The sequence below is a fragment of the Pelophylax lessonae genome (assembly GCF_965119305.1).
Source record: "Pelophylax lessonae genome assembly, chromosome: 3".
In the NCBI taxonomy this organism is placed as follows: domain Eukaryota; kingdom Metazoa; phylum Chordata; class Amphibia; order Anura; family Ranidae; genus Pelophylax; species Pelophylax lessonae.
This window is the reverse complement of record NC_138770.1, coordinates 606,617,346-606,636,409: the sequence shown is the minus strand read 5'-3', so window position 1 is coordinate 606,636,409 and position 19,064 is coordinate 606,617,346. Positions and strand designations below refer to the sequence as shown.

The window sequence follows — 19,064 nt, the reverse complement described above, 5'->3', positions numbered from 1 at the left end:
ACTGCCTGCATGACCAAAATTAGGGGGCGTGTCCATGATGCCTAGGCCACTGAAGGGGTTAGATAATACAGGATGCCATTTAGCCTAGAAGAACCCATGGGCTGCAATGCAAATATACACTCCCTCTGTATGGAACGCACTTAAAGGAATGCAACAGGCTACAAAATTAATAAAAATATATTCCACAACCCATAATCACTGGTGAGTCTGGGATGAGTTTTAACTTTTTAATGTAAACAGTTAAAGAATCATGGTTCTTTTTTCAATATGTTGCTGAGCTGCATAAAATTTCCTTCCATGTGGCAGAACAAATGGTCCATTAAATCTGCTTGCGCCACTACATTACACTGAATCAATGTAATCAACACAATATATTCTCATTATTAACTGCAAAACGTTTGTCTTTTTAAAGGGTTTAGGGTGGAAAACTGGCAATGGGGAGGTGTAGGGGTCCTGTATTGGGTTGCATCTAGTTGTGGCATGGACACTGAGGGTGACCACCAGATCACTTGCCCTTGATGTTGCCCACTAAGTTCACTTGATGTCTATAACCTCCAAACTGTTTTTTTTTCAGGACTTTCTAGAAATCAAGCGAAGAGTTTTTCCGAGATTCTACTTTCTGAGCAATGACGAGCTTCTGGCCATCTTGGCGGAGAGCAGGAATCCCAATGTCGTCCAGGTAAAAGACCAATAATCTGCCACATGGTGGCAGTTTTCCTGCAACACATAAAATGAAAAATCCTTTTATTTAAAACTAAGGTTGTGTTTTTTTAACCAGTAGTATTTAACAGAATGGTAATTGAAATAGTTATAGCTGATTATGGTACAAAAACTTTCATAAATATATTCCTCAATAGACACAAAAAATATAATTCTTTGTTGTGTGCACCAAACCCAATTATTACCTTATGAAAGTAGTAGTGACATCATCACTGGGCTGCACATGCCCTGTGCAGAGAGCAGACCCAGCAGGTCCACCCACTACAGACTGTCTGCAGAAAACTACAGGAGGGGGTGGAGCAAAGACCAGGCACCTTGCACAAGGAGAGAGAGCAGCAGTGACCGGTCTTTATTACAGGAAGCTTCTGCACAGGAAAAGTTTCACACTGGATTACTGCACAAATCTGTAAGAAATACACAAAGCACACCGATATTCAAGTAGTAATACACATGATTACTGTATTTAGACAATCTTTATTATCTCAGAGTTCAGCTTAAGGCTGGGTTCACACTAATGTGGTGTGGGAACCACAGCAATTCCTGTGCGGGTTCCCGCACCACATCAGAAACGCAGGCAGTTCAGACTGCGCTCTACGAACCGCTGCATGTGTTAATATAAAGTTAATGACACCCCAAAAGCTTTGCAGAATGCAGTGCGAACTGTGGAATCAGATGGAATTGGATCCCATGGTTCTGAACACCTATGCATTTCCGATTCCACTGTGGACCAAAAAAGGGTCCTGCTCGTTTTTGGTGTGGGTCCATTGGGAATTGAGCCATACATAATGTATGGCTCAATTAACACTGCATTGAATTGCATGTCATTTCTACAGAAATCCAGTGCGACTCCTGTACAAATGACATGTGTTGTGGTAGAGCGCAAAAGTGTGAACCCAGCCTTAAAGTAACTATTAACTATTAAAGTAACTATTCACAACTGAGATTTACAGGTATCTACAGCTATTTTGTCAGTTTTGGATAGTAAGGAATGTATAAAACCTATTTTTAATGCTCTCTGTGTTTGTTTGGAGAGATTTCCCCTTTACTTTCTGTCCCACAGACACAACAGGAAGTGGGAGTCTTTCTGAAATGAGGGGACTAATTGTCTTAGGCAGTTGTCGCTAGAACAGGTGTGCCCATTGAAAGATCTCCTGTTCCAGTCACAACTGTAAAGTGTTGGATTTTCTGTCTGGTAAAACCTTTGACCCTGGACAAGAAAGGGGGGATAGATATTGTTCTAATACATCCCCAGAAAGCATTAGAAGTTGACAGGGGTTCAATCCTTTGCCATTCTATCCAAATCTAAAAATATTTGGTTGGACATACATTTATGGATTGTAGGTATGAAGGTTATATTTTTCATTTTCACTATGCAACTTTGCTTCTGCCATGTAGCCTCACCTAGTGAAGTGTTTTGAGAACATCCGACACCTGGACATTAAATACCCCATTAAAAGTCCCCCTGAGGTGGAGATGATTATATCTGCGGAAGGAGAGAAAATCTGCATGCCTAAGTACATGTGTTTTCATTAGTCTTTATCATTACAAAGAACTCAGTGTAACAGACACAGCTTTATTAACGTTTTTTGCTTTGCGTAGGAATGTTCGAATCAGAGGCCCAGTGGAGCAATGGCTAGGAAACCTGGAGACCAGCATGTTTGATGTGGTAAAAAAGTAAGTTTTGACCTAGTTGTTGGGGGAGTAATTACCGGACATTTTTTTATAATGCCCTAGCGGAAAGCCTGTTTTTTAGTGAACCCTGTCCAGAATCTTGGATCATAATTTTACCTTTGCTTCCAATGTTCCTATATTCTTTTGTTTAAAAATATAATCACCCCACAAGGTAATAAATGGCCTTGAAAAACATAAAGGAAAAGGGCCAAGATGATTCTTACTAATCACATGATCCGCGATCCTAGTCCCAACCCACCTGCCGGATCCCGCCAGGAAGCCAACACTGCACATCGCTAATCACAGGCAGTGAGATATTTCCAAGTCCACAGCTGCACAGACCAGAAAATGTCTCAAGGGTCTGTGCACCTGCAGTGCGGGAAATGTCTCACTGCCTGTGATTAGCGGTGTTTAGTGCCGGCTTCCTGGTGGGATCCGGCAGGTGGGTTGAGACTAGGATCCCAAACATGCCTGAACCCATCTCTAATCACAAAATATAAAACATACAAAATGTTTAAATTGAGAAAATTTTCCTTTTGAATATTAAATAAGGTAATTTTGAAATGAATGGCAGCAACACATCTCATAAAAATGAGACAGGACAACAAAAGCTGGCAAAGTAAGTGGTTCTAACAGGGAAGAGCTGGAAGAACCTATTGCAACTAATTGGGTTATTTGGCAACAGGTTAGTAACATGATAGGGTATAAAAACAGCATCTCAGAGAGTCAGTGTCTCAGAAGTTTACCAATCTGTGAAAAGCTGCATCTAAAAATTGTTTTGCAATTTCAGAATAGTGTTCCTCAACGTAAAATTGCAAAGACTTTACATATACCATCATCTAAAAAACCTATCATGAAAATATTCACAGAAACTTACAGAACTCCTCTGGAGTTGCAGCAATTGAAACTTACAGAACTCCTTCGGAGTTGTAGCAATTGAAACTTACAGAACTCCTTCGGAGTTGTAGCAATTGATTTAATTGTTATTGATGTATGGGATTTCCTCCTTTCTAATCAGCTGAATCTATACACGTTTTTACCCCAACACATAATTATGTGTGTTAATGCACTTACAGTTGTCAATGGGCCTTTGAAGTGATTCTGTCTCCTAACTAAAGGTCCCAATAAAAGATGTGCCTGTAAATAAGTTTAAAAAATTCTTCTCTACTTCCACCCAGTTCACTGTGTGCTTGCTTTAATACTAACAACAAAAGTCCTGTTTTTTTACAGACTGGTCAGGGCTGGAGTACAGGATTGGGGCAAGTCAGGCTTCAAAGAATGGATGCTTTGCCACCCCGGGCAGGTTGTTCTTGTTGTGGTAAGTACAGTTAACATCAGCTATTGCCCATAATCTTATCTTTTCCCAGAGATAGGGTTCAAATAATAATCAGTATGGATTTCCTATTCCAAGTCACTGAATGGCATTGTCCATATAGTTTGAAAGTAAGGCCATAAGAGCGTTATGGAGCATATGCAGAACCTTTGTTATTAAACTTGTTCTGGGTTGAAGTTTCCAATTGTTTAGTAAGAGAAACAACAGCCTGGCCCTGCATGAGGGGCAGAACTACTGTAAACTAAAACACATAAAGGTATGGAAATCACAGATTAAAAATGTAAAAAGGATGTCTGCTTTGGACTTCTCCATGCTGGGGGCCGTGAGATCTGAAGTGGCTGTTTTGATAAATAAAAGTTACTTATATGTCCAAGAGGGCAAGGGCTATACAAATCTGAAAGAGGCTCTAACCATTCACCCCTCTGTTATAAAATGTGTTTTTTTCCTGCTATCAGTGTCCCTGTTGAGGCCATATTTTCCCTCACTTCCTCTCCCAAGTGGCAGAAAGGAATGGATGAGAACTTTTCTAAGGGGACAAAGATAGCATTAGACCCTTTAAATACAGTCTAAAAAGAATGCCAAACAAACATCCAAGAGTCCAATGTTTAAAATGATAAATTTGATTCATAACAGAAAAAAAAGCCAACGCTTTTCGGGAGCCAAACGCTACAAAACAAATACAAATATAAAAGTAAAAAATAATGAATATGAAAATGAAAGGGTAAGTATTCATTGGTATATAATATCTGATTCCAGTATACAGCAGACTCAAAGATATTATCTTACATAGAGACACCAAAGGTCACTCACAACCCTTCATTAGCAAACAGTAAAATTAATAAAACAAATAAAATGATAGGCAACATCTTTAATAAAGACAGGACAATATTACAATCAACATAAACTAAATGAGATTTGTCAGTGGTGTTAAAATGAACATGCTCTGAGAATCCCTATGTCTAGAACATTATAAATGAACTCTTTCATTTTTATATTCATTATTTTTTACTTATGTATTTATTTTTATATTCATGATCTTTTACTTATATATATATATATATATATATATATATATATATAAATGTCAGGGTGGGACACCTCTGCCGTGCAATAAAGGTTCCTTTCACAGGGTTGCATCTAATGTGGTACTCCTTAAGCTGGATACACACTATACAATTTTCTTAAGATTTTTTTTTAAGACTTACCAAAACCATATAATATGAGGTCAGACCTAAACACTTTCAATTTGTATGCAATAAGGCAGGCCCTTCCACTACAAAGTTGAAGGTAAATGTAAAGGAAATATAACAACAAAAGTTGTATAGTGTATATCCAGCCTAAGTTTTCTACCAGACATAAACAGAAAAATTGGAGATGCAATCTCAGTCTTTGCTGAATTTCCTTTACTTCAAACCTTCGTGCATATTATAGGCTTGCGAATACAAATGACTGCAGTTGCAGACACATACAAGTCCTTTGTCAAGCTGCATGCATAGTACTGATTTTTTTAATCACATTTTTTTTCTCACATACAAAGAGCGTCACAGTCCACACAGGTGCATCCCTTTACCAAACATTAAGTGAACCCTCAGGTTAACCTGTTCTATATCCTAATCTACTGACAAATAAATACCATCCAAGGAAAAACTTAAAAAAATGAATCAAAAAAATTCAACAAGCAAATCAATGTACACAAAGCTTCGAGGCTGTGCCCCCATATTCGGCATCTATATCTATCAGTCCCGATGGTACCGTACTTCATAAAACTTCTTAGTTCTTCCATTTCTGAAAAAGATCATACTTATAAATTATGTCTATACTGACCAATCATATATACTCCTTGTTAATGAAAAAAAAAATTTCATAAGAATAAATATAAATCATAATCTTTGTAAAACCCTGTGGATGAAAAGTCAATTGTTTATCCACCACACTTCCCTTTGTTTAGGTTTATGGATCCTATCCCCTCCTCTCTTGTCTTTCCGTACCTCCAACAAGATCATAAATTGTAACTCTCTGTCTTTGTGCCCATCTTGCATAAAATGTTTAGGGACTGGTAAACCCGGTTGGTTACCCTGAATGGATGACCGATGTTGTGATATTACCGTCTTTGATTTTTTTGTGTAGTCTCCCCAACATATATTAGATTACATGGACAAAAGTAATGCATAAATCACATATGATGTTTGGCATGTGTGGAAACCACGGATTCCATGTTTTTTCCCACTTGTAGGGTGTACAAAACTGTTTCCTTTTTTCATTAGTTTGCATTGCACACAACTGAAACATGGATATGATCCATTTCTCCTACTTCCTAGGAAGGTCCTTTTCTTTGCTTGTAGTTTTTATGTTTGAAATGTACTAACATATCCCTCAATTTACCATTTCTTCTATATGCTTTTAATGGTATTTGTTGAAAGTACTCTATCTCTGGCTATGCACGTTGCAACAGTATCCAGTGTTTCCTAATATTAAATATCTTTTCACTATAACTGTTATATTTCATGGAGAAGGGAAGACCATACCAAATCTCTTATCTTTTTGGGGATTCTCAATGTATCTTTGTTTCCCCAGTTCATGCTGTATCTTATTAACTGGATATATACAGTTTCTAAATCTCTGACACATTTCCTCCATTTTCTGTGTTCTCTCCTCATTGCTGACTTTTTTTTTTTTAACTCTAATCAGTATCCGTATAATTGATCTAAACACAAGTGGAGGACGAAAACTATAAAAAATCAACAATTGATTCCTGTCAGTAGGTTTGATGTAAATGTCAGATTCCATTCTGCCATTGTGGATATAAATCATAGTGTCAAGAAAGGACACTGATTTTCCACCTACACACATACTACATTTTATACCATTACTGCCTGTATTTAGTATCTTATCAAATGCATCAAAAATTCTGACAGTGGGACTCCGCCTCTGGCTGCAGTACTGATCAAAAATAAAATTCCAGCATTCCTGTTCGAGAGAAGTAAATTATTTAATCAACTTCTTTCTAGCCGGAACGGCCATAGATGCATTGGAAATTGTCCGCTTGCTGCTGAAGTTGCCAAAATTTGATCCATCTGTGGCCAGCTAGATTTCTCATGTAAATTGTATTTTGTGAATCCCTTATCTGGAGATAATGTGGTAACAGCGTTTCCTATTGCAGGACGATAACTAAGCCACTAACTCACAATTAGCAGCAGAGTTATCAGCTTGCCATGTAGGCTGCTCCAGTTAGCTGTTGGGCTTCCATTCAGGTCTATCAGACTGAAGGCACTCACACAGCAGGCTGACAGTGATGCTGTTAATTGCAAGACAGTGGCTTATCCCTGTCAGTCTGCAACAGGAAGTGCTGTTTTCAGCAAAATTTCCAGGTAAGAAACTTTGCAACAGCTTTACTAAAAATGATTCCTTTAAATAAACTGTATACAGTAAGACATGATATGACATACTGAAAATAGCTTTAGGGGTTACATAAATTATAATGTTTAGTGAGGCATACAGTATTTTAGCTAAGGCTGCATTGTTTTTTTTTTTTTATTTTTTTATTTTAGAGCCAAATAATGTTCAGTAAGGATTGTATGAGAAGTTTCTCTGCCCCTGAGCCAGAGAAGGAGCTAAAGATCGTCCTGTCTAATCTAATAAATCAGCTTGGTGAACTGGCTGAAATGGCTCTGGATATTCCCCTTCCTCACCAGAAAACAACTCTGGAAGCCCTTTTGACCATCTATGTACATTGTAGAGACGTACTGACTGAACTGATAAAGAACAAGGTGTTCATTCCAGAAGATTTTGAATGGACAAGGTAATTTTAACTAGGCCTTGGTTGGACATCAAAGTGAATAAGTGGTTAGGGTTTGTGTTCTAGTAAGGATACTTTGGGGTGATTTTTTAAAGACATGTAGGCTGTTCACTTTGCAAGGTAAGTTGCACTTTGTAAGGGAATTTGCCCCAGAGCTTAGTGAATAAGGTGAAGCTCTGCTGACTTCCAGCATCCAACCATGTGCACATGATTGGGTACCTAATCTCTGGGGCAAATTCCCTTAAAGTGTAACCTCCCTTGCAAAGTTAAAAGCCTACATGCCTTCAGTAAATCAACCACTCTGTGTGTGGAGTTTGTATGTCCTCCCGGTGAAAGCATCAGTTTCCTCCCTCATTCAATTCAAAAGCATACAGGTAGTATGTAGATTATTTTTGGGGGCAATAAATTGTACATTGCGGGATTGATGTGAATGGTTGAACATTCCCTATAAAATACTGTGGAAAAATTGTCAGTGCTTAAAAAATGGTCAGTGCTTAAAAAATTATTCAAATACATCTTGTACTTTCTATACAGTTGTGTAATCAAGATTTAAGAACCCTATGTGATCAACGATAGACTGCCTATAGATGTAATGATTATCGATTTTAATGTTGTAGAGCAAATCTTAGCTCCAGGCAAAGACACAAATCTTAGCTCCAGGCAAAGACACAAACACATAGTTGAAAAACATTTATGTGAATTGTACTGCCCATGTGAACCCAACCTAATCTTGGTATACCATTTTTAATTTGCTTGTATTTATGTGGATAAATACTAAAGGTCTTCAGCTGCCACTGAGTTGTGCTGGGTTTCTGATGTGTCCCCGCACCTTAAATATCAAATAATAATCCATACACATTTTTTACCTAATGACCCTGTAATCTAGGGTGGCTATATTCCTACGTAGTGTGAGTTTATTGGGTTACCTCCATTACATACAGTGCCTTTCGAAAGTATTCGGCCCCCTTGAACTTTGCGACCTTTTGCCACATTTCAGGCTTCAAACATAAAGATATAAAAATTTAATTTTTTGTGAAGAATCAACAACAAGTGGGACACAATCATGAAGTAGAACGAAATTTATTGGATATTTCAAACTTTTTTAACAAATAAAAAACTGAAAAATTGGGCATGCAAAATTATTCAGCCCCCTTAAGTTAATACTTTGTAGCGCCACCATTTGCTGCGATTACAGCTGTAAGTCGCTTGGGGTATGTCTCCATCAGTTTTGCACATCGAGAGACTGAAATTTTTGCCCATTCCTCCTTGCAAAACAGTTCGAGCTCAGTGAGGTTGGATGGAGAGCGTTTGTGAGCAGCAGTTTTCAGTTCTTTCCACAGGTTCTCGATTGGATTCAGGTCTGGACTTTGACTTGGCCATTCTAACACCTGGATGTGTTTATTTGTGAACCATTCCATTGTAGATTTTGCTTTATGTTTTGGATCATTGTCTTGTTGGAAGACAAATCTCCGTCCCAGTCTCAGGTCTTTTGCAGACTCCATCAGGTTTTCTTCCAGAATGGTCCTGTATTTGGCTCCATCCATCTTCCCATCAATTTTAACCATCTTCCCTGTCCCTGCTGAAGAAAAGCAGGCCCAAACCATGATGCTGCCACCACCATGTTTGACAGTGGGGATGGTGTGTTCAGGGTGATGAGCTGTGTTGCTTTTACGCCAAACATAACGTTTTGCATTGTTGCCAAAAAGTTTGATTTTGGTTTCATCTGACCAGAGCACCTTCTTCCACATGTTTGGTGTGTCTCCCAGGTGGCTTGTGGCAAACTTTAAACGACACTTTTTATGGATATCGTTAAGAAATGGCTTTCTTCTTGCCACTCTTCCATAAAGGCCAGATTTGTGCAGTATACGACTGATTGTTGTCCTATGGACAGAGTCTCCCACCTCAGCTGTAGAACTCTGCAGTTCATCCAGAGTGATCATGGGCCTCTTGGCTGCATCTCTGATCAGTCTTCTCCTTGTATGAGCTGAAAGTTTAGAGGGACGGCCAGGTCTTCGTAGATTTGCAGTAGTCTGATACTCCTTCCATTTAAATTTTATCGCTTGCACAGTGCTCCTTGGGATGTTTAAAGCTTGGGAAATCTTTTTGTATCCAAATCCGGCTTTAAACTTCTCCACAACAGTATCTCGGACCTGCCTGGTGTGTTCCTTGTTCTTCATGAACACGCTCTCTGCGCTTTAAACGGACCTCTGAGACTATCACAGTGCAGGTGCATTTATACGGAGACTTGATTACACACAGGTGGATTCTATTTATCATCATTAGTCATTTAGGTCAACGTTGGATCATTCAGAGATCCTCACTGAACTTCTGGAAAGAGTTTGCTGCACTGAAAGTAAAGGGGCTGAATAATTTTGCACGCCCAATTTTTCAGTTTTTTATTTGTTAAAAAAGTTTGAAATATCCAATAAATTTCGTTCCACTTCATGATTGTGTCCCACTTGTTGTTGATTCTTCACAAAAAATTACAGTTTTATATCTTTATGTTGGAAGCCTGAAATGTGGCAAAAGGTCGCAAAGTTCAAGGGGGCCGAATACTTTCGCAAGGCACTGTACCTACTCAAGTTATTTCTTTTCTATGCAGTATGTTTCAAGATGCGAGCCCTAGTAGACTGGCATTGGGGACTGCACTTTGCAGAGGGGCCTTGGCACAGCAATTCAAAAAAACATTAACAGTTGTTTAGACTTTTGTACATTCAACAACTGGCAATTAGAAAATAGAATTTGTCCTTAAAAGTTCATCAAATATGCTCTTGATGGTCTTCACCATTGTGAAGACAGTCTGTGTTTTGTTTGTTTTTCTTTTTTTGTTTGCTATAGTGCTTTTGTATTTTCTTCCTATGGAAATTTTCATGATTCAAACACCCCTGCCAGACAGCTCAGCCTATTCAGTTACCTGACTTTTCTCTACTGCAGCTAAGACATACCGCTTGGTCAACAGTTGATTATAAAAGGAAGCTCTCATATGACATCATCCCTGAGCTCCTTCTCTTGTAAGCAAGCTTCCGATGTTATATTGAGAGCACTGTGAAATGCAGTAGAGGCTTTGTGAAGGGATTACCGGAGGCTAATATAAGGATAGATTTTAGTACAATTTAAAGATAATTTTACAGATTTATAATGAATACATAACTGGATTAAATTGGGCTATTTTCTGGCATGAGGGCCAGATTTTTTTGTCTTCTTTATGATATGCAGAGCAGAACAGGGGGCAATAAAGACATTTAACAGAGATATAAGCTTACTGTAGGAGGATAAAACCCCAGTAAGGGTTTCCACAATTTTTCTACATATCACTTGCTATCACCTCGGTTTCCTTTCAGGCAGCTGCGATATGAGTGGAACGACCAAAATAACTCATGCTATGTAGTGCAGGGCAGTGCCTCCTTTATCTATGGCTATGAGTATTTGGGCTGCTCTTCACGCCTTGTTATAACACCTCTCACCGACCGCTGTTGGCTGACCCTGACCGGAGCTCTGGACTTGCATCTTGGAGGGTCCCCAGCAGGGCCAGCTGGGACAGGAAAAACAGAAACCGTCAAGGATCTGGCCAAAGTAAGTCACTGTATGAAACAGAAAACATTTTTCTCCTGACAAGAAATTATTGGTATTCATATCATTCTATTTTTATTAACAGGCTTTAGGAAAACAGTGTGTGGTGTTTAATTGCTCAGAAGGCCTTGACTACAAGGTATGTTTATTAAATGGCTTTTATGGTTTACCTGAAAATCTTACCCTTCCATCCTTAAAAGCATGACAGTTAAAAAAAACAATGGTAATCATTTCAGCAGATTCAGGTTTATTTGGCATAAATGAGTATCCTAAATAAATAGAATTTTAGTAAATTTACAGAGTAATTTTCCTTTTGAAAGGACAATCTGACACTGCACTAGCAGCCCTGGAGCCTGTAACCATCATACTGCTCCCTATGGCAAGTGGTTATTGGTCAGCGCTACTATGTGACTGCGTTTACCAATGAGAGTCACTTCTAAGCCTTCTCTTACATCCTGAAAGATGGCTGTGCTGACCAATAAGAATTATGATGCTTACAGAGTCCGGGGGTTCTAGTACAGTGGTACAGTGTATGGATCATCTTCTTTAAAGGCTAATTTCGCCTTTGGAATATTTTACATGTTCCACCTGTATTTAGGAATATGTATCAGCTTCCTGCCATTCAGTAATCTGCTTTTACGAAGTACAGGCAGATAGCTTATTGAGTCTGTGCAGGACCCAGGTATTGCACTCACAATCTGCTGATTGTGTGTGCAATGCCTTACAGACTGCAGTGACAAAAAATAATAAAATGCAAATTTTTTTTTACCTGGAAAAAAAGATGTGCATTTATTATTTAAAGCTGAACTTATCTTTTAAAAGTAAACTTAAGAATATCTGATGAAGGAAAGTACGACAATTAGGCTGACCAGGGCCTTGATTAGTTTTAGTACTTTTAAAACTTTTGAAAACAACTTGACATTAAATAAAACTGTCCTTTAGGTTTACAGTTCAAAAATTGTCAGAAGCAGAGGGGGTAAGGAAAGCATTGCAAGAGCTCAAATCTAGTAGAATCTAAAGCAGACTTTTTCAACCATATTACCTTGGAGGAGGCCTTAAAATAATTTTTAGGTCTAAGGGAACCCTGCTTACAATTATTGTATCTACATGATTATATCTATAGTTTATGGTACACTAGTGTGTTAAGTTGTAGCTCTAATAATAAATAATAAGAATAATAACTAGCATATGTGACACCCAAAGTGAATCATGTTTTTGAGAAATGCAAAGATTTATAATGAAAAACAAAGAATAACAATGGCCAGAATAGATACACAGATAGTGAAACTTGTCACCCTACATTGGTGGTCATTTTAGGACTCTCTTGCATTGGTGGTCAGTAGAGAGGGGTCCACTTACATTGACAGTCCGATGAAAAGAGTCCATTCTAATTGGTGATCAGTGGGAAAAGGGCTGGCTTACATTGTTGGTTAGTGTAGTGCTTCTTTATATTGGCGGTCACTGGGAACATGCCCCCTTATATAGATAGTCAGATGAGAAGTGTTCCCTTACATCAGTGGTCAGTGGAAAAATTCCCCCCTTGTTGGTTAGAAAGATGGACCCCCCCTTACAGACATTTAAAAATATTATTGATGTAAGTGGTTTATAACTTGAGAGAAGGAAAGAGTCTTCCTTGGTCCCATGCTGATGCCTCTACTGAGTGATGTTTGTCCTGGAACTATGTATGCACCGTTAGTTAGAACCCTAAGGCTGGCCATACATTATACAATTGTCTTTTAGAGTTATCAAAACCTTATAATATGAGGTCAAACCTAAACTTTTACAATTTGTTTGCAATCAGGATGGCCCTTGCAATACATAGTTGAAGGTAAATCTAAAGGAAATTAAATAAGGAAATTGTATTGTATACTATATGGTATTAGTAACCTATGGAGGGACCCTAGAGTTCCAGTGAACCCTGATTGAGAAAGGATGGTCTACAGAACTCTCCTGGCATACACAAAACATTTTTCTGCTAACTAAACGTATGTGCGAGTGAGTTTTGGTGCCTGATCTTAGAAAGTTCCTTTACCTTTAAATCCATGATTTATTGCTGTTTGAAATTGGTTTTATATTAATTTAGATTTATGGAGTTTAAAGGTTAGTTCCAAGTTCCAAAGCCTTCTTTTTTGTAATATATACATTTAGAACAATGCTAGATGGCTAATAATGACTTATACTTTGTTATAGATGATGGGAAAATTCTTCTCAGGAATGGCTCAGTCTGGATCCTGGTGCTGTTTTGATGAGTTTAACCGCATAGACGTGGAAGTGCTGTCCGTAATCGCCTCGCAGGTTCATGCCATCAAAATGGCAAAGGACAGCCAAGCCATAAGGTAAGCAATCATGTAGCACTCTGCAGCAAACCTAAATTAAAGGGGTTGTAAAAAAAAATGAATACATATTGTTAACTGAGGAGTGCTGACAGAAACAAAATTCATTTGTCTGGCCTGTGATGGAGATTGTTAACTTACTCTTAACAAGAGCTACACGCAGAATGAACAAGCTGCATGTAGTCTAGTCCAATATCAGTTTGTGAAAATCATGTCTGTCTACAGGCTGCAATATCCTCTGCAGCCTCACTCTTCTCACTGGGGAGGTACATTACAATATATTATTGCTTGAGGGAAAATAAGATGTGGCTAGTGTGGAAAGCAGTATAAATGATGTAAAGCGGTAAGTGAACCATACATCTCAGACTATTATTTTTGCCTGAGTATGGTTATGGGTCATGAGTACACATCCAGCTACCCTCATAGGTCTGTGGACATGTTAGATTAATGTTGAAGATTAGAAACCTCTTCATCATGTGTAATTATTATTGATTGGGAATTATCATTCTTTAAATTGTAAAGAATATAAAGGAAAGCTATATATAAATAAGTGTGTATAGTATAGTAGATTTTAGTACTAAAATTCTATAAGTTGGGTATAGTTTCTCTGGAAAGTGAATTTAAGCCTTACTTTCCACTACAGATTAACCTTGCCAAATGAGCAGCATTGAGGGTGCCATCAGGCTTTTGCAGCAGGGACAGGAGGTTGTCACTGGCTGCATGTACAGTAAATATCTCCTAAACAGTGCATGTTTAGGAGAAATTTACACTACATATAGGTAAGCTTTATTATAGTAATGGGTTGGTGAAATTCTCGCGCTGTCACTCTTTATGAACTCCTTATCTCCTTTAATGCTGCAGGTACTGTTATTGGTAACCTACACAATACAGATATTTATAGCAGGGGGGAGTACCGCGCTTTAAAGGTGCTTAGTGAAAATAAATTAGTGCATATTAATCATATAAATAAAATTGCTTTCAGTGCTTCCAAATATATTAATCATATGAATCCCTATGTGCTTGAATAAAATTCTGCTTACTAATAAATAAATTTTCTCCAGTGCATAAATAATATCTTATAGGTGATGCAAATATAAATTAATAATAAATTGATTTCTCTTCAGTACATAAATATTATCTTATAAGCTATGTAAAAATTGGTGCTTAATAAAATCCACAATCCTTATATAAAAATTATTAAAGTGCCAGTGAAAAAATTATATAGTAGTGCTGTTAAATCGATAATAAATATATAATTCAAAAAATCGGTAAAGTGTCCTTGAAATAAGTTAAATAAATAAAGAAGTATGTGTTCAAAAGAATCTTCTTTCCCAAATCTCATGCAGGTGCTCTTCCATGCAGTGACCACTAGGTGTCCTAAGCGCTCACCTCAATTGCCTTTACAATAAGCCTTGTATTATTTGCCTTTGTGTGGTATTTCCTCCTTCTCTATGGCGTGTAGGTCCCGCTAATAATACCCGAAAATTCTCCTTTATGGACCGGTATTTCAGGGGGTATATGTGGAACCGTTGTATCTCCAAAAAGAAATGGGCCACAATAGTGAAGTACCGTTGATAATTTATTAAAATAGACTTTAAAATAAGACTCACATTGTATTCCGTCTTTCCTATTGCATAACACTCGTATTGCCGATACGTCACTTCCGGTTTGGCGTCCTACGCGTTACGCTGCGTGCCCACACAGCTTCATCCCTGGAAGAAGTCTATTTTAATAAATTATCAACGGTACTTCACTATTGTGGCCCATTTATTTTTGGAGATACAACGGTTCCACATATACCCCCTGAAATACCGGTCCATAAAGGAGAATTTTCGGGTATTATTAGCGGGACCTACACGCCATAGAGAAGGAGGAAATACCACACAAAGGCAAATAATACAAGGCTTATTGTAAAGGCAATTGAGGTGAGCGCTTAGGACACCTAGTGGTCACTGCATGGAAGAGCACCTGCATGAGATTTGGGAAAGAAGATTCTTTTGAACACATACTTCTTTATTTATTGAACTTATTTCAAGGACACTTTAGCACTTCGCCGATTTTTTGAATTATATATTTATTGTCGATTTAACAGCACTACTATATAATTTTTTCACTGGCACTTTAATAATTTTTATATAAGGATTGTGGATTTTATTAAGCACCAATTTTTACATCACTTATAAGATAATATTTATGTACTGAAGAGAAATCAATTTATTATTAATTTATATTTGCATCACCTATAAGATATTATTTATGCACTGGAGAAAATTTATTTATTAGTAAGCAGAATTTTATTCAAGCACATAGGGATTCATATGATTAATATATTTGGAAGCACTGAAAGCAATTTTATTTATATGATTAATATGCACTAATTTATTTTCACTAAGCACCTTTAAAGCGCGGTACTCCCCCCCCCCCCCTGCTATAAAGCTTTATTATAGGCTTACCTATAAGTAAAAGCCGGAGATGGAAGTTTACTTCCACTTTAAATAGTGAACTTTGTTTATTATATAATACCCTGTTTTGATCATCAGTTGTTCAGTTGTGAACAGTTTTTTTGCTGGGAGTGCCTGCTTGTTTATGAAAATGTATATTTTGGGGTCCTTTATATCATTGGTATCAGTTTGTGTTTAATGTGTCTTAAAGTGGAACTAAAGTCTGAAAAGAAAAAAAGTGGGAGCAGGCAGGTACTTCATTGGAGCAGAGACCTGAAATGTCTGTTCTGCAATTCGGCAGAGCACCAGCACCCAGAAAAAGCCAGAGAGAGTATTTTTGTAGTTAAATTAAACACTTTTGTTCATTTGTACAGAAGAACGTTTTTTGTTGCTGTTTGCCTTTTCTTAGTATGTGATGTACAAACATTACAATCAGATTATTATTTGAATATTCCATTCATTTTTTTTTTCAAGACAATATAAAAAAATAAGCAATTGAGCAGGTCCAAGATTTTTACTGTTTTCTATGCAGTCTAAAATGTTGTATTGTTAACAAGAGTTTCTTGACAGTATGATTCTTAATTAATCATTTCTGATCAACAAAGTTAAATATTAATCAAACAGACAAACTTAATCTGTGTTTTATTTTTTTCTTAAAAAAAAAAAAAATTCAACCAGGAAAAAACACTGCAACACATCTATAAAACAAAATTTGGTTGGTGTCCTCCTGTTGGTGTCCTCCTGACAATCCTAGTTGAAAATGTAATGGCCAAATTTTTACACATAAATGGACTTAAGTATTTTGTATAGAAGTCATACGCTTGAGTAATGAATTATTGATGAATCCCTGTACTTCTATATCTGTGGATTTAAAAGTTCTTGTGTTTTCGGTAGGTTTATGTTCGAAGGAAGAGAGATCCGTCTGAATATGTCGTGTGGAATTTTCATTACCATGAATCCAGGGTAGGTGCAAAGCCGACACCATTTCCTGACACAGGGAATAGTAAATGTTCTTCCCAATAAATTATACATATAGGTAGCACATTCAGAATTAACGAGTAGTGGGACTACCCTCCCCCAGATAATGAGAAATATTTTTCTTTTTGGCTACCTAATTGGCTTCCCCCGTTCATATCAAATGTCTGGATCAAAACAGGGCTTGTGGCTGCTGTGTTTTTAATAGAATGATGTGCATAATACATGGAGTGCCTCTATGGGATGGTAGAACCCAGTACTATTTTAGGATACTCAGTTCCGCCCTGTGGGGTTATGTATTGGAAAGTATGTTCATAGCATAGGCTGGTTTTATCTGCAGAGTTTTTTCCAGTACAGTAAAAGTTTTATTCTTCATCTTACAGACTGATTAAGCAAGGCAGTGCAAAGTACAGCATCTAATCAATAATTACCTTATATGGATGTGATTACAGGGCACATATGTTTTGGTTGCGATAGGATTTCATTGGCTTGACATATACCATGTAGTCTATCAACAGTAACAGCACAGTATTTAGGGGTTGTCTGGTTCCTTCCTCTTGCATAATTTTGTTTGTTGATCCTGTCAGCACATCTGTCTTTTGCAGGTTGACATCGCTGTTGGGTCTGGAGTGAAATCACACTGCAGCGTTGTCAACCTGTGGGCAAGATGGTCTTACATTGGCATTTGGTATTAGATAGACTTTAGGTAAGTGACAAACAAATTGTAGCCTAACTCCAGCTAGCACTTTTAGGTAATATGGTAGAACAGTGGTCTTCAAACTGTGGCCCGAGGGCCAGATGCTGCCTTGCTTTTATCTGGACTTTGGGGCAATATTTCATTAATTGACACAGATGAAGGGCACCATTCCTCCCAATGACACCAACGATGGGGCACAATCCCTACCAATGACATTAACAATGGGGCACAGTTCTCCCAATGACACCAACAAATGGGCCCAATCAGACCAATGATTGGGCACAATTCCTGCCAAGTACATCAATGATGGGACATTTTGTACTCCTGATGGCCAACGTCCGACCCCCTGAAGTCTGAAGGGCAGTAAACCTGTCCTTTGTTTAGAAAGTTTGGAGACCCCTGTAGAAGAACATGCTCTGTTTTTTAAAAAAAAAATATTTCTCCGTTTGCGTGGGTTATTTCAGTAAAGACAGGGGTCAATCCCTAATGGTGGGAGGAATGGGGGAAGATGGGGGCTATGGCAGGTGATTAGAAGGTTCCCATGTTACAAACAACCATTGGAAATAATACTATTTGTATTAAAAAAAAAAACATGAAAAATACATGTGCAAAATGTGACAATTAATTAAAGTGTTTCTTCACCAATGCCAGAAGTCTGCAAAGCAAAATTGGTGAGTTAGAGGCTGGTGATGGTGTCAGTCTCTGTGTGAGAAGTTATTTCAAAGCCAGTGTGAAAGAGGACCTACTCGATGGAGGGTGTGATGGGGCTGAATCATTATGGGTGGAACTGCATATGTGTGTGCCTACAACAAAGTTAATCATTGGAGTTTGTTATAGGCCACCCAGTGTTAATGAGGAGGTGAAGCCTTCTTGCACAGATAGAAAGGGCTGCTAGAGCTGGGACAGGGATAATAATGGGGGATTTGAACCAACCCAGAAACTGACTGGATTAATGCACTGCAGGAACAGTTAAAGGGCAAAAATGTATTAACCTATTACAAGACAACTTTATGGTACAGTTCATAGAGGCCCCAACTAGAAATGATGCTCTGCTGAACCTGGTAATCTCTAGCCACGCAGAGTTTATTACTAATGATTATGTAAAAGATAATCTGAGTAGCAGTGACCATAACACTATTTAATTTAATGTTAGCTGTAAAAAACAAGCACATACTGGAAAAATAAAAACACTTAACTTTAAGAGAGAAAATTTTCCAAGGATTAGGGCTGCTGTCCAAGTCTTAGACTGGGAGGGAATATTGCCACTGATGAACACAGAACAGACAGCAAAATATATTTCCATGGGCAATAAGTTTTAAGTAAAAAATGAAACCTATGTGGCTCACAGCTAAGTTAAAAAAACTATAAATAATTAAAAAATAGCTTTTAAAAAATATAAAAATGAGGGAACACTATCATCATTTAAATGTTACAAGGAATATAACAATATGTAAAAAGGAAATCAAGGCCACAAAAATTCAAAACAAACTTTAGATTGCAAAAGAGAGTAGGACAAACCTTAAAAAAA

The 19,064-nt window shown here is 37.7% G+C and overlaps 1 protein-coding gene across 1 annotated transcript in view; it reads left to right on the top strand.

Moving 5' to 3' along the window:
- The window catches only part of DNAH14 (dynein axonemal heavy chain 14), a gene marked incomplete at its 3' end in the record, with an annotated part of 442,814 nt that overhangs the window by 180,513 nt on the left and 243,237 nt on the right, over positions 1-19,064 (top strand). Inside the window, exons 24-32 of the mRNA XM_082252323.1 lie at positions 575-679; positions 2,116-2,234; positions 2,320-2,394; positions 3,622-3,709; positions 7,273-7,523; positions 10,862-11,093; positions 11,176-11,229; positions 13,281-13,426; positions 16,759-16,827. Of these exons, the coding sequence (XP_082108449.1) occupies positions 575-679; positions 2,116-2,234; positions 2,320-2,394; positions 3,622-3,709; positions 7,273-7,523; positions 10,862-11,093; positions 11,176-11,229; positions 13,281-13,426; positions 16,759-16,827 (1,139 nt within the window). The remainder of the gene's footprint in view (positions 1-574; positions 680-2,115; positions 2,235-2,319; positions 2,395-3,621; positions 3,710-7,272; positions 7,524-10,861; positions 11,094-11,175; positions 11,230-13,280; positions 13,427-16,758; positions 16,828-19,064) is intronic.